Source organism: Helicoverpa zea, chromosome 9 (assembly GCF_022581195.2).
Source record: "Helicoverpa zea isolate HzStark_Cry1AcR chromosome 9, ilHelZeax1.1, whole genome shotgun sequence".
Taxonomy (NCBI): domain Eukaryota; kingdom Metazoa; phylum Arthropoda; class Insecta; order Lepidoptera; family Noctuidae; genus Helicoverpa; species Helicoverpa zea.
The window spans coordinates 558,271-573,623 of NC_061460.1; the positions used below are offsets into that span (position 1 = coordinate 558,271).

The 15,353-nt window shown below is 34.9% G+C and overlaps 1 protein-coding gene across 1 annotated transcript in view; it reads left to right on the forward strand.

Annotated features, from left to right (window-relative positions):
• Window positions 1-4,198: 4,198 nt before the first annotated feature.
• LOC124633533 overlaps window positions 4,199-15,353 on the forward strand; it is a 96,570-nt gene continuing 85,415 nt past the window's right edge. Inside the window, exon 1 of the mRNA XM_047168791.1 lies at window positions 4,199-4,383. Within this exon, the coding sequence (XP_047024747.1) occupies window positions 4,353-4,383 (31 nt within the window). The 5' untranslated portion in view covers window positions 4,199-4,352. The remainder of the gene's footprint in view (window positions 4,384-15,353) is intronic.

Here is a 15,353-nt window from a genome sequence, read left to right on the forward strand (position 1 = left end):
GTATGGACTAACAAAAGAAGTTTTCTTTTTAAATGGTCTTATTAGATTTTCCCCGAAGTATCTTTGATAACAGTTATGCCTCAAAACCAATATTTTTATTTGATTTCACATACTTTAAATAAAATATGACGCTGTAGGAATGTACACAATTCCTGGAATGGAATAATAATAATTGAGGCTTAAATTAATAAAGTAATATTATTGCAATTGTTTTCCCTGAATCAATCAAAATGGCAATCGGAGATCAAGATTTTAGTAAACCCATCGAGTTTGGGCTCGTTGAATTTGTCTTGACTAGTTCTCTTCATGTTTCTAATTGACGAGAACCTGATGCTGGAAATGGGATGTGGCGGATGAAACCCTGGAATGCCGGAATGCAACGGATAAACCGATTTATTTGTATTTTTGCTGAAAATTTAGAATGACCAAAGGTTAATCTTTATTGTTTCTCAATCTGTGCAATTCTCCCAGAGCCAGTTTGTTATGAGGATTGTTAAACAGCTTCATTTGGCCGAGATCGCATACAGCGACCCCATCTTAAAATAAAAGAAATTAAATGAAAGAAGGAAAAAATAATGAGCTCCTTCAAAAAGCATGAAATAAAATTAAATTATAAATTTTAAAAAAACCCTGACCCAAAAATGCACGCAATTATTATGACAAAAGGTTAAAAATGCTAAACCCTATAAAAAGCAAAAAATAACTTTTAACACTACGTAAGTACCAACTAAAGCATGTCAGACTAAACTAAATTTTGACGTGTCGGGGGGCCGCTTTTTACCTTTAAAAATACTTACATAAATCCCTAATTACAACATTCGTATAAAAAAACACGTATCTAAACAAAATTCTATAAAAAATTATAAGAAGTATATATGTATAATGTATATAATTACTTCTAACGTTACGCTAATAAATTAGAGCGGTCCCCCGACACGACAAAATTTAGTTTAGTCTGACATGCTTTAGTTGGTACTTACGTAGTGTTAAAAGTTATTTTTTGCTTTTTATAGGGTTTAGCGTTTTTAACCTTTTGTCATAATAATTGCGTGCATTTTTGGGTCGGGGGTTTTTTTAAATTTTCTAATCGGTCGAACAGTTCTTGAGCATAACGCTTAATAAATTCTTCATAATATTTCTTACTAAAGATTTTAAAGTCGTTTAAAATCTCAAAACTGCGCCAAACAATTTCGTTGCCTGCATTTATTTCATCGAAAACACATGTGTGTATAAAGCTAGGCTCCTAAACCGGGTGCAGATCGATTGAGAACCAATCAACATTTCGCCAGCTCGTTCCAGCGCATAGCGTAGATTGAGTTAGCCTTTTTACAATCAAATGCACAGGATAAGTGAAAATTCATGGTGGAACGACGCCCGATCACATACTACCACGTACCACGGTTTGAGTCGACATAATGAAACAGATTTCTTTTATGCCTACAATTCGGGGGTTCACTAGGCCAAATAATAAAATATAACCAATAGTAAAATATGCCATTGCCATGTGAACAATAGTCAACCGAATTAACATTATCGATACGACAATATAAAAGATATGGTTTGTTATTTAACGTCAGGTTAATGATTTTACATAAGTACACCATTTCCAAATGGAACGAAAAGCATTTAAAACAAACATATTAATCGAATATAAAATGAGACAATTGCTTTCGAATTTATTGCGATTCGTATGATTTTTTTATTTGAGCACATTATTGAAAATAAAGCAATTAAAACGTATACATATTATTTAATAAACACCCAGGCCGTCAAAATGAGCAAAGCGCATGTTAGTGTGAGATCCGCTTCAAAGCAATCAGTGCAGTCAAATGCCAGTTGCACCAGACGAAACTCTCAGTATTGTATTCCTCTGCTTATAACTTATCTAGCAGTTACATCGTTTGAACTGGCGAGGTTTGAAATCATTTCAGACTTAAAGGAATTACTTTCTGACTTGATGAACTGGAGTTTTTAGTTATAAAGTTGTAAGTTCACAACAAAGGTATCCAAATACCATTATAACTAAAAGGTTACTTTAGTGTTTCAATAAAAGAGCAAGAAATTATCACTAAAGTTCGGCCATTCAGAGAATGCGTTCCTGACACGTCGCGATTGAACTGACGACGTAACTACATTCATTGATTATTGATATAATAATGTTGTTTTAATGCTCCTCAATTGTTAAAACGGTAAACAACCAGCAAAAATATTTTTATCGTAACTGCAACGCCATTGCAAAGTTACGTCGTCAGTTCAATCGCGACGTGTCAGGAACGCATTCTCTGAATGGCCGAACTATAAAACATTTAATTTATTTTTCTAAAGCCTGTCCGAAGCTGCGGAAATGAGCTAGTAAACAGTCCCTAACTCTCGAATGGTCAGAATTTTAAGAAGGTTTTAAAATTGATTAATGGCGATCATCAATGTAAAACATTACTTTCAATTATTATTTATGTGGGAAGAGACTCATGCAGTCCAGAGGGAAAATAAAGGTTAATGATGATGATGACGAATTACAAAATAACTTAGGTATAGCCAACTTAACAATTCCATTAAAAATAAATACAAATTGAGAACCTCCTTACTAGGAAGGAAGGAAGTCTGGTTAAAAACAATACTAAAGTATTCCGAATTCAAATTAAAGCGTGGGCCGATCAATTGCAATGATATTCCGCCTACATAGCGATTGTTATTTTTTATTTAGTTAATGTTTTGGTTCTAGTGGGCGTTTGGACGATGCCAGTAGCCGTGCCAGTAGATGGTATGTCAGCAGAGTAGGAACAACAAACACACCGCTCTATTGAACGTGAGTAGTGGACCGGTCACGTGTAATAGCAATTCTAGAATCGTCTTTGGAACGCTTTGATCAGTGATAATGTCTTATAATTTCAGAGTTATATGACTTTTATGTTTTGTAAATCTAATAAAATTGGTTTGTACTTGAAAAAAATATTTCAGTGATGGATATCACATTAATTCAGGCAGGCTAGTTCTTAAGCTACTAAGATGAGATAATACTTGAAAGTATGCCAGAGAGTGACAAAGAGATAAAAATAGGGCCAAAATAGCTATCAACTAGAGCACTTCACATTAAATATATTGGTGTAACTTTATGTAATACTCATTATTTAAGAATACACATACAATAAAAAAAGTTTTCAAGAATTCTCAACAAAAACACCCACGCAATTATAACAACAATATTATGAGTAGGTATTTGGCTTGAAAATGATCCTTCAATACCGCACAGAGACATATCACATTACATACATAAATACATTAATTCGTTTATCTAATTCGGAACCAGAAAGGTCCGACTCCTAAAATAAAGTGTCAACATATTGTTTTCATAAAAATGTCAAGTGTGCAGAGCGCATGCGCGCGCCGGCCGGCCGGCTCTCAATTAAATATGTATTGCCAGATTTAGGAATGGTTTCCCGAAAATAAAGGGAAATGAAGGGGAAATTACATGAATATCATAGTAGATTGCAATCGAGTGAAAATGTTGAATGGTTTTGTTGGAATTAATATATTTGATTCCGTTTTTTGATGTATAATGATTTATGTGTGAAAAGCTGTGAAATTCAGTACGGTAAAGTGAACATTCAATGGTAAGGGTAATTATCGATCTTGAACGGTCTACAATATCGAGCCTTTACCAAATAGAGGACCAATATTAAATGAAATGATTAAAATGGATAATGAAAAGGTTACTAAAGACTGATAGAACTGTATTCCAGAAATCTATTCGTACACTATAACTTGGTTCTAGCCAAGGTTTGGTCAATACGTTCCACACAAAGACATTCGGAAACTCAAAAGCAATATTGTGAACGTAATGAAAGTGAAATTCAAGCCTATTCGTAGAGTGCAGTCGCTACGGCGTAGCTCACCTAACTATTGTCTACGCCGTAGCAAGATTTACCTGCTACGGTGAAGCAAACTCATAACTTTAATTGATCATAGTATATTAATTTAACTAAATGTATTATGACATAAAGTGTCAAAAAAAACAACACCATCTAAAAATATTAGACCAACGCAGATCGTTAACATCACCCCGAACGAAAGCTCTAAAAAAATATGTACAAAAAAGGCTAATTTAATAGTCCATAAAATTAAATTTATTCTTGGTATCCGCGGTTTTCATATAGCAACCCCGGTCGGTATCTTATCATTTAGCATCTGGCAGTTGACAAGTGACGCGAACCGTGGCCGCACGTCCCGTCGCGATCGCTCCCGAAAAACACGCGAGTTCAAGTAATGTGAAATAAGTGAATACTTTGGTGAAAGATAATAAAGTTCTGAATAATGTGACATATGTACAGTGCAGTGAAATATAGTTATTAACAATGCTGTTGTTATTAGTTGGCATGTTTATTGGTGAGTTTTGTTATGTGAATAAGATATTTGTCTTTATTTTGGAGGTCTAAAATACGTCGTCAGATGATCTGTTTTTTTTTCGAAGAATTGATGGCACTAGCTGTTAATACATAATAGTTTAAGGACGTTTAAGTTATGTCGTCTAAATTATTGAAATAGTGTCAGAGAATTATATCTATTTTCAAGGTTTACGTGAAATACTTAAATTATTTATTCTTCAAGAACATTTTAACCCTTCTTGTTAAACTACTAGGATATCAATCTAGGAATCAATTAGTACCTAGCTTAAATTCGGTAGCTATTCAGTAAAACAAAATATTTTAACAACACACACTCCAGCATTTAACCCTACAATTTTATAAGACAGGTTGACTAATTTAGATGGCATGATCTAGATAAAGTAGGGTTTTAGCTAAGGATAGCAGAAAAGGGTATGTTACTATAATTATTTTAGCTAGGAAATAAGAAGAACCTTTTTCATTTTACCTGAAATATTAAATATAATTACATATAGAAACTTTTTTTGTTAACCTGTATTTTTAATAGGTTAATATCTGGCCGAATAAATATGACAGGCGTTCTGATTGATCGAGCGTTCTTTTTTCAAATAAAAGAGATTGAGGTTAGGTGATTAATGAATGAACAGTTGTTCTATTGATCGACTCGCGGTAATGCGATTGATGTTTTTAAGCTGATTATTTTTTAATATCGAATTCGATTTCATTAATTATAAATTATTGTAGGAAAACTTGAGTCGTTTTTTTTTTCGATTTGGGTTACATTTAACTTATTTTTTAAGTGCTAGCTTCCGCTTGCCGGTTTCACACGCCTTCTAAGGTAATTACAATTATCGTGATGTGTAAGATAAATTACTGTCAAGTTTAATCAAAATCTGTTCAGCTGTTTGCACGTGAAGAAATAACAAACTCACACAAACTTTCTCCGCAAACTTGTGATTGGGAAATTGTTCACAATTTCTACATGATAAAGTCGCTCCACGTAAAACAGCTGTTTCTAAGCTGTATCCAGGTTGACTGGAAGCCGACCTCAGCTGGGAAAAGGCTAGACATTATAAAAAAATATGAGTTCTGTTCAGCAGTTACAGAGCTGACTTCTCAACTAACATACAAGCCAACAGTTATCACATTACACATTCGGGCACAATTATCTCAGGAAACACTGCGACTGCGGCGTGGTGCATACAATAAGAGAATTAATTCATTGCAGTGTGCAAACAAACAATAGTGTAATTGTTGTGTGCCGCCGCTTTTGTTTCATAGCGGTAGAAAGTGTGGTGGTAAAACTGTTCAATGGAATGTCAAAGTTATATTCGTACGTGTAGTTGTTGTCATTTAGAATTGCGTTAAAAAAGGGCTTATGGTTAAGCTCAAAATAAACGGTAGTATACGTATAGCGCTGCATTATATCTGAAACCCATTTATGAAGAACAAGATTTCGTTCGCGTCCTTGATGAAATGCCACTTTAACACTTTTCATTTCAAAGGCAACATAATTATATCTCCATATCGATCTCATCTAAATCGGTTCAGCGGTTTTGGGTGAAAGCAGAACAAACAGAAGAACATACGTTAAGATGTAAATTAGAACATTAATGTTAATAGTCATTCCCCAAATTCACACTTCGTATCCCAACAAACAATCTTTTAGCTGAAAACTCATGCAACAAAACACCCCAGCATCACATCTATCCGTTATCTTCACCAAACACTCAGTATAACCGACCGTGTAAGAATGTGTGATGCCATAAGTCTCAGTCAATCACGTACCAAAACCATTTGAATCTTCCGCATAAATAACTTGCTCCATACTGCTTCGATTGATTCTCGGTAAGATGGATAGTTCTGTATTTAAAGATAGATCGCTGGGTTTATTTGCTGAGGGAAAATAGCACTCATTATTTCTATAGACTATCTATAGTTCATTTTATTAGTTGGGTATTGTTCTTTGTGGTAATTTCTGGGAAGGGCTTTCAAATTATCTTGTAAACGTGGTTTCAATTATTCACAATTAAAGGGGTCTTTTATGAAAAGATACTGAGTTATTGTTTTCAGTTATAAATAATTGAAAGTTATAACTATTTTTAGTTACGCACGGAAAATTTAACGTGGGCACCGTTTTATGGGTAGTTTCCATTTTAATTGGACAAGCAATTTCCCTAATTTACTATTCAATTACACAGTTATCTAGATAAAAGTTTGTTTTATGATACGCCCGCTTTTTATGGGTATACTCGTTCATTTATGTACATATTTAAGTGAGGAGTAATCCAAATAATGTCATTGTAACATTTATAGAAGATAAGCATCAGCCTGCGGTTTCATTTACCTTCCGAAGGAACTACTTTCCGCTTATGGATAAGAAGTAGCCTATATGTGATTCTGATATATTATAGGTACGCTATTTATGAAAGTGGTAAAACACCCATTTATACAAACTTTCGCGTTTATACTAAAAGTAGGAAGTACCTACAGTGTAAAATCTGAGTTCTGCATAAAACATTATCTCAAAGTTTTTAGCACTTCTGTAGCTTTTACCAAAATATTTCGGCAACACCTTTCATCATTTCTAAGAGCCTAGGTTGTAAAAACTCCAAGGATATCAGCCAGCACTCAGGAATTACGGCGGTTCTTATCACAAAGATAAAACAAGTTCCCGAGGTAGGCTCCTACTCAAATAGTAAAGGAATAGTTAGCGAATTACGAGCCCTAACCCGATTTCTTTACTTAGCTTTTAGCCTTCGCACACTGCAAACTAAACAGTCGGCCAACTGTTTGAGAACATTTTTTTATAGAAAATCATGAATTCAATCAAAGTTTAATGTTTAGGTATGTAATTTATTACATATTGAAATATTTACATTATTATAGCAAAGTTTTTAGGCGGTCTGATACCGGACAAACACCTAATTGTTCGTTACGTGCGTCCTTCGCTTCATTTTTATACTAATTTAAGAGCCCATACCAACTATCGGCCGACCAAAAGTTAGTAGTCTGTGAGTACGGGTACTTTTACACTTACTGCCAACAGTTTATAGTCAGCTATACATATTCATTTACTTAGTTCAAGTCTATCTTAGTTTACGGCGTTCACAATGTAAGACGTATAAGGTTTCGTCCGCGGCTTACTGAGATATATCGTTTGTAATTTATATAGTTTTACTTTTAGATTTATTTGCTGACTCTTAGAAATGGTCTCGTGTTTTTGTAAAAATAAGTTTTTTTACATCGTATTTTTATTATAAAAACTGATATTGTGCACTATGATTAGAGGTGACTAAAGGTCATCACTATTTATGATTACTAGTACAGCAGTTCTATTTCCTATTCTCACTTTAATAAAACGTTTACCACATTTACAAGGTTTTCACATGTATCCTTTGAAACGATAGTTACGTATAACCTGCTCGGAAAAATCTAACCGAAAATGCGCTAGTATAAAAGCGCCGTGAACGCTAGTCCCATTATTTTAGAAAAATACCACTCAGAGTACAGTTCATGAATGTTTTTCTATTTCAATTTCCTAGTATCAATGCTTTTACCCCATTCCTCGCCAATTTCACAACAATCAATACACAACTTGGCTTAACGCAAACTTAAACCTTGGCTTACTTTTGTTATTGCGGACTTGCGAATTTTTAATATGCATATTACCTACATGATTCAAACCAAGTCAAGGACGACAGAGGGGTGAGGCAAGGCTAGGGAAGGGGGGAGGGGGTAGTTAAAGAGTTGAAGGTTCACAAGTCTATTGTTGGTACAACGTGCATATTTAATTTTCAGGTTTTATAATCCCTCAAGGGTAATGTAGGTAAGCAGAGGTAAAGGTCGGATAGTCGGCTTCAAACTCAAAGGCTTAAGCAATGGACGTTTGGACCGACTTTGAGGTGATAGGGTTAATGTAGTCCAGCTTTGGTTTGCGTTAGTGTTAACTATGTGTTGACTGACCGGAGAGGATTAACGAAACTGTTGTTGGGTAAAAAGGTTTTCAGGGAATTGGTTTTTCAAAACTATTTTTAGGTTCAGTCCAGCTTTGATAACAAAATTTTATTTTTGTTTGTTTTTATTGATTTGTGATTTTCGATGATAAGGTTTTTTTTAGCAAAATACAAATCGTCCTAAAACAGACTCTTTCTAACCTCTGACATTTCACAAACACAGCGAATACATTTCGCAAAATGTTCCGATTGTTTTCCATACAGACACGAGATAAAATACGTCCAACTTGTCTAATATTAATCTTTAAGCAGTTCACTTGAAGTTACGTGCTTATAACTTATGTATTCACTTATGTGTTTATGTTTCATTTACACGGTACCATCGCTTACAAAACTCTAGAAGTGCTAAAGGCATTCAACCACGGAGTAAGGAAAGTTAAGTGGAGATACCATAATGCAGGTAGGTCAGGCGCATTCTTTTAGATCAAATTCGTGCGGTGGGGATGATCAAAACTATCAGTTACGATTGAACTAACGAGGCGTTTGGGTTGTCTGAGACATCTGTTAACGATTTTTGGTATTACGAAAAATGCTCGGGTCCAAAGAAGAAGTACTAAGTATAAGGCACATTCGCATCCTCCGCACATTCGCATTTTGGCGCGCTTCTTTCTTAGGCGATTTTCCGTTATGGCACCTCCGCTAGTCATTTGTTCTCCGTGCATTCAACAGTAGGTGAATAGAAACTACTTTTATATGGCGTTGTCTCTTGTCGAGTTTCGTAAAAGTCCAGTAAGTTTTTATATTATGTATGAGGAAGGATATTGTTCCGTATCTCCCAAGTTTTTGTACGACTCCTTATGTTCAGGGTGTTTTATTAAAGTTATCAGTATTTTTTGCGTTATTATTTCTCTGCGTAGATCCAAGTTTTTCGTAAGCGGGATCTTTTTCACCAGGTTTCAGGATAAGCGTTACTAGCGTGACTACTCCCACTAGCTATTCAGCTTGAGTTTTAGCTTTTATTACCAGGCCGGAAAAACTTGTTACGGCAATTTTATTTTGATTTTTATAAGGAATACTAAGATAACAAAAAACCATTTCACTCATTTGTGTTTGCGATTGTCTCTGAGTTAATAGGCTACATTTATGGCGTGATCAACCTATCTCAGATTTTACATACATATTTAAAATGTTGAAAGTATTGTGCTTAATGATTTCATCAAGCTCAAATTTCATTGAATAGGCTTTAAAATCATGAATAGCAAAGTGCTTCCGTATGTTTTATATGAACCTATACATCCTCTGTCCACCTCTTCTATGAATGGTCGAGATATTAAATTTTTCCCTCATGAATAAATGTGCCTATACCTCTACCTTCCTCACCCATGACTGGTTATATTTTGTTAGGTGTTGTCATTAAATATTTTGATTGTTTAGGCTCGGACATTTGTGTTTATCTTCCGAGCGATATGTGTTTACAAATACAATGTTCCGTGGGAACTTTGACGGCCATGTTTATTCTATTTGTTTTATATTGAGGCGAGGAATGAGTTATTTTTGCCAGTATTATGCATAAAGATAAGTGAGGTTTGAGTATTTGGTTTTTGATGTGTTTTTGAGAACGGATTTTTGGTATGTGTGAGATAGGTTCGAGTGGAGTATGATACCGTGTCGTTTTTACATAAGTACTTTTATTTATTTATTTATTTTGTTGTACTTTTACGTTTTATGACCAAATAAACTTTTAGCAGAGGATGAATTTGGGATGCGTAACTGTACTTAATAATTTTTGAGTAACTTATAATACCTACCAGGAAGCGCTATTCTGTAAATGAGCTTTTTATATTGGTTAACGTTACCTTTAAGGACTATAACCTTCTCTAATGTTTGCTTAAGTAAAACATAGTCAGAACTGGCTGCTTTACATGTTTCAATATTTATTTCCGTTGCGCTCTATGAGCACTGCACTTAGTCCATGTGTAAAATGCAGGCAGCTTGCATGTGAGTTAGTGTAAATGCGAATATGCATTGTTGATGATGTTTGTGTATATTAAATTTCTATATTTTTAAGACCTTGTTATCATTATGAGCTGATGTATAAACCTGACCATTTCTGGTTATGAAAGTTAGTTAAACTCTGGCAATATGTTTGAAATTTTAAGAAACCAGGTAGTTATGGCTTTTTAAGAGCCTTATCAAAATAGCATTCCGTCTTTAATATACTTAATATGTTTTTTTTTTTTCTTAGAATATAGACGTAAATTTATAGTCGTTGGATGTGTGCACGAGTTGGTTGGTTGCTTGAATGAATATCCACTCACTATTCCACAGCGTATAATTCACATACAAATCAACAGAAGGCACAATAGGGAAAGCATACATGTGATAGCAAACGTGTTAGAAATATTATAGCGACAAGCATGCGCTCCGCGTCGAGGCGTGGTCCTGACTGGCGTACGTGTGAGTGCGCTTGCGCACCGCGATTGCATAGGTGTTAGTGCTGAGGGCTAGGTCGATAAAATGCCGACCGTCGACTATCGATAAATTTACCCGACCAACTGTTAAGGTAGTATGCATGTTAGTGTAGTGATGTTGTTCATATGTAAATAGATAATTGTATATATGTATATATTATATAAATTGTGTGTTTTTGATTGTGTAATTTGAAATTTTAGGTTTAAGATGTATATAAATATTATGTAAATAAATTAAATATTTGTGAAGTAGGCTACAAATTAAATTTCATTCTAATGTACTCCGTTAAATTATATCATTACACGCACATTGTGGATTTTCCAAATGTTTTCTACCCACTCTCAATATTGCTACTTCCCCCTTTTGTGACATTTACACGGAAAACGAGTTTCATGTTACTCATTCTATAAACATTTTATATACACGAAAAACACTCCGTTAGGTTAATTAGGTTCACAGAAGGAAAAATACAGTTTCTACCCAAAAAAGGTTTTATTTTTAAGTAATATTTTTATAACATTTTTCCTGCACTAGGTAAAAACGTTATATTTCAAGCGAACATCTCGGCTCGTTAGCCAGACTACCAAACACTCCGTTGTCACTATTTTGAAAACTAATTAAATTGAGCTAACGTAGGCTGAACTTTAAAAATGTTCACTGAAAACGCCAACTGAATATGAACTTTATTGTGAAGAAACAAGATAGAAAATTGGATGGACGTTTATGATAAGTGACAGTGCTATTCACAGGTGGCTGTAGAAGTAAATTATGATTAGTTAGGGCTGTGGTACATTAGTTTTTGGCGTTAGAAACAACCGCCCCTGAACACCAATAACTTACGTTGTTCAATTACCCACATTGCGTAGACGGGAGCCGTCAAGAATTGCGCATGTGTGCGTGGGAAATACTTCGTTCTACGCACGGAGTAAGGAAAGATGGGCGAAGATGCCATTATGCAGGTAGGTCAGGCGCCTTTTCCTAGGTCAAATTCGTACATTACGTACGATCAGTTACGAATGAACTAAGGAGGCTTCAGGTTCTTTGAGACATCTGTTAACGATTTTTGGTATTACAAAAAAATATTAGATCCAAAGAAGACGTATAAAAGCGAAATTAGTAAAGTTCCTCGTCTCCCACACACCCACATTTTGGCGCGCTACTTTCGGGATTTTCCGTTATGGCACCTCCGCTAGTCATTTTGCTCTCCATGGTTCTACGTATGTGTGGGTTCCGCATAAGCATTGTATCAGATTTCATGGTGAACGAAAGTGACGTGAAGTGGGGTAATACTCTAAGCGGGTAATTCAAGATGCCTTTGTTCCATTTACATAGTGAATGGAGTTTCTATTTATGTAAGCCTATATTACGACGATATGAGAATGGCGTGATGTTGCTTTTGACGTTTTATTCCCGAAAAACATGACGCATAAAAAATATAACATGATTTTTATGTGTCAAAGGGATTTGGATATTGAAACTGGAAGCTATTGTTTTTTAACATCATTGTAACTACTCAGTAAATTCAAAATTAATGATACATACAGTTACACCATACTACTAGTTCCCAAAATATTTCTCACTACTTCTCCATACAAAAAAAAAATATCAACATCCTATAAGATCCCAAGCACAATGGACCATATAATATGTCCCCTAAGCCCTGTGCATTCACCGTGAAAACTGTTGGTCCACATGCGAAGGGCTCACAGTTCGTAAAGAAAACAACTTGCAAACCATGGCAAATATAGCGAACCCCATTATTTTGGTCAACACACTATATAAACATGTTTGGAAAAGGATTGTGTTGTGTAAAGAAAGATTTTTTTGGGTACTGAATGTTTGCGTTTGCTTGGTGATAGTTGTATTGATAAGTATGAAAATAATATTTTAGCCATTCATCCTACTAAAATTATAAGCAAAAACTATTTAACCGATCATCATGAAACTTTGAACACATATTTTTGGTGATACTAGAATGAACATAAGATACTTTGTATCAACACACCACGGGCGGAAGTTAGTTTCATATAAGTAATGAGTGTTTTTGAAAACCTGGGAATTTACATGTGTTAATTTAGTCGATCTACGTGAATAAATTGATTGGCTTTTTGCTGTGCCCTAACAGGTTCCATATTATTGTACCCTAATTGAAATTCTGGTTTGACATCTGTAACACTATAATATTATCGAATGAATATGAAATTCTTTCGGAACGCGATTTTGCGAGATACGGTCGTCGAAAGTTGAATATTTAGTAAGATTATAATTTATATCCTTTTTTATAGCAAGACCTAAAAAATAGCAGGCATTGGAAACCATAAAAAATATTGTTTATATTCAGACCTGTTCTAACCCGACAAACTTCCCATCCACTCCATTACTATAGAACAAAAAGCGATAAAGTAGCATAATATAAAATGTAGCATACACGATAACCTAGATTCGTTTTAAAACAAGGCAAAATGCAAACTTACTGAAACTGTGTTGTCTATAAAACTCACATTTAGTTACGTAAGGTAACTGCTGAGATCGCCAACCAAAGTGAAATTTCAATAAAACTTTGATTAGGCACAAGTTTAAGGTACCAGGGTATAATGAAATACGTGGATGTCTTCTGTTTTATCTCCAAGGCAGTTTGAATTTTTCTTACAAAAGTTTTAAGGACTTTAAGCCAGCTGTATCTTGACTGGAGTCGTGGCAAAAATCGCGGGTAAGATGCCAAATGTTTTAGTATTTACTTTCAAGGTTAACTAGATACTTACGGGAAACTTTTGACTTTAATACACCCATTATCTGATAAATTAGTGACACTTACGGCCAGTTTCTTCATCAAAAGTTAAAGTTAAAGTTATGGCTAAAGTAATGTCTAAAGTAAAAGTAACGGTTAAATTCAATTTTTCTATTAGTTTTGCTGTCACTTTAGCCTTGAAAAAACGAATTTGACCGTTACTTTTACTTTAGACATTACTTTAACTTTAACTTTTGATGAAGAAACTGGCCGTGAGTGACTAGTTTAGAAGTGAAAGTTTGGGATTGCAGAGTAATCAATATCGGTGAAACAAAATACGGTCATTTATCTTAGTGTAACTTTCGTATTATACATTTCAGCAATTAATAAGAAATAGTTGTAGTATATGAAGAGATGAAAAAACGAAGTCATACTGAAATCAATCACTTTTATAAGCATCAAATTATAATACAGCAATAATTAAGGTCCTTTTAAACCTACGCTCTCTAAATTAACCCTCATGACGCTGCGTCGTATCACATGACACATATTATCAAATATGACAGGACAATAACGCCCGCCCGATACCCACTTACGCACACAACAGCCCGCAGAGCAGCTTGTTGCGAATTCCCGAATATCCTGCAATCCTGTTCACTGCTCACTCAGTGGTGATAAAGGCCTAAACAGCTGAATTCTGCGCCACCGATCGTAAAACAGTTCGGACGGATAGTCAGTACGTTCGTAAGCATCGCAGGGTTGCCAAATGCAGTGCCGTTATATAAAATTGGCAACGTACGAGTTGTGGTCGGCCGGCGGTTTGGAGAGTGCAACTGTCGATGTATCTGGCATTTGGGGGTTGCGTAAGTCTCACATTACGCTGGGTCCGTGTCGATTGTGTTTTTTTATTGGTTCGTGTCGGGTTAGATATTGGCGGTGCATTGATAAACTCGGGGAAGTTTATGCGATCGGTGTTCTAAAAATATTTGAGATTATACCCAAAATTTGGGCTTAACAAGAGTATTGTATTACCTACAACCGTTAAAAGATAATGACAGTGATTCTGGCGAAATTCATGCCGTAATATTTGGATATTAACAACAAGAATTTCAGGTAAAACCCGTCGTCGCTTTTCATTAAATGTTCAATATTCTTTGTAGGTATAGTCAAAGAAGGACTTATTTTCTGTTCAAGCTATTATCCGCTTTGGAAGCAGCTCAACCAATAAATTTACTGTAAAATTAAATGGCTCAGTACTTCAGCTATTTTGGAGAGTGATTAGATTTCTATTACGAGAGTGAATACCGAATCCTTACCTCCTGAAATTTCAAGAGCTCTGAAGTTCAAAGTTCAAGTGTTTTCCTCCTTAAATTGTTTTATCGTTAGTAGTTAATGAGGCAATTTCAGCAATTAAGATTTCGTTATAGAAAATGGTTGAAAAATAATCACGTTGCCGATTAAGGCCAACTGTCGACGGCGATAAATTGACGAAACTAATTGAATTAATGACTTTACAACATTTTCAGTACTTTTTCATGAAATAATGGCACGAACTTATGAAGTAATAAAGATCGTTTTTTCTTTCTCAAAAATTTTATTTTAATTTGCTAAGATCATATCTTTCAGCCCTTGGTCGTTATTTCTGCGTCTTGATTTATAGCTTATGGAAGTTAAGCCTAGTATAGAAGGAGAAAATTTTTAAACCACCACAAAATCTGGTAAATTTTGGCATCGATAACCGATTTTCATGAGATTGAACCAGCCCATTTGATACCTGGGGTCGAGAGTTTTCAGGCAGGCTAGACTCTAGAGCAC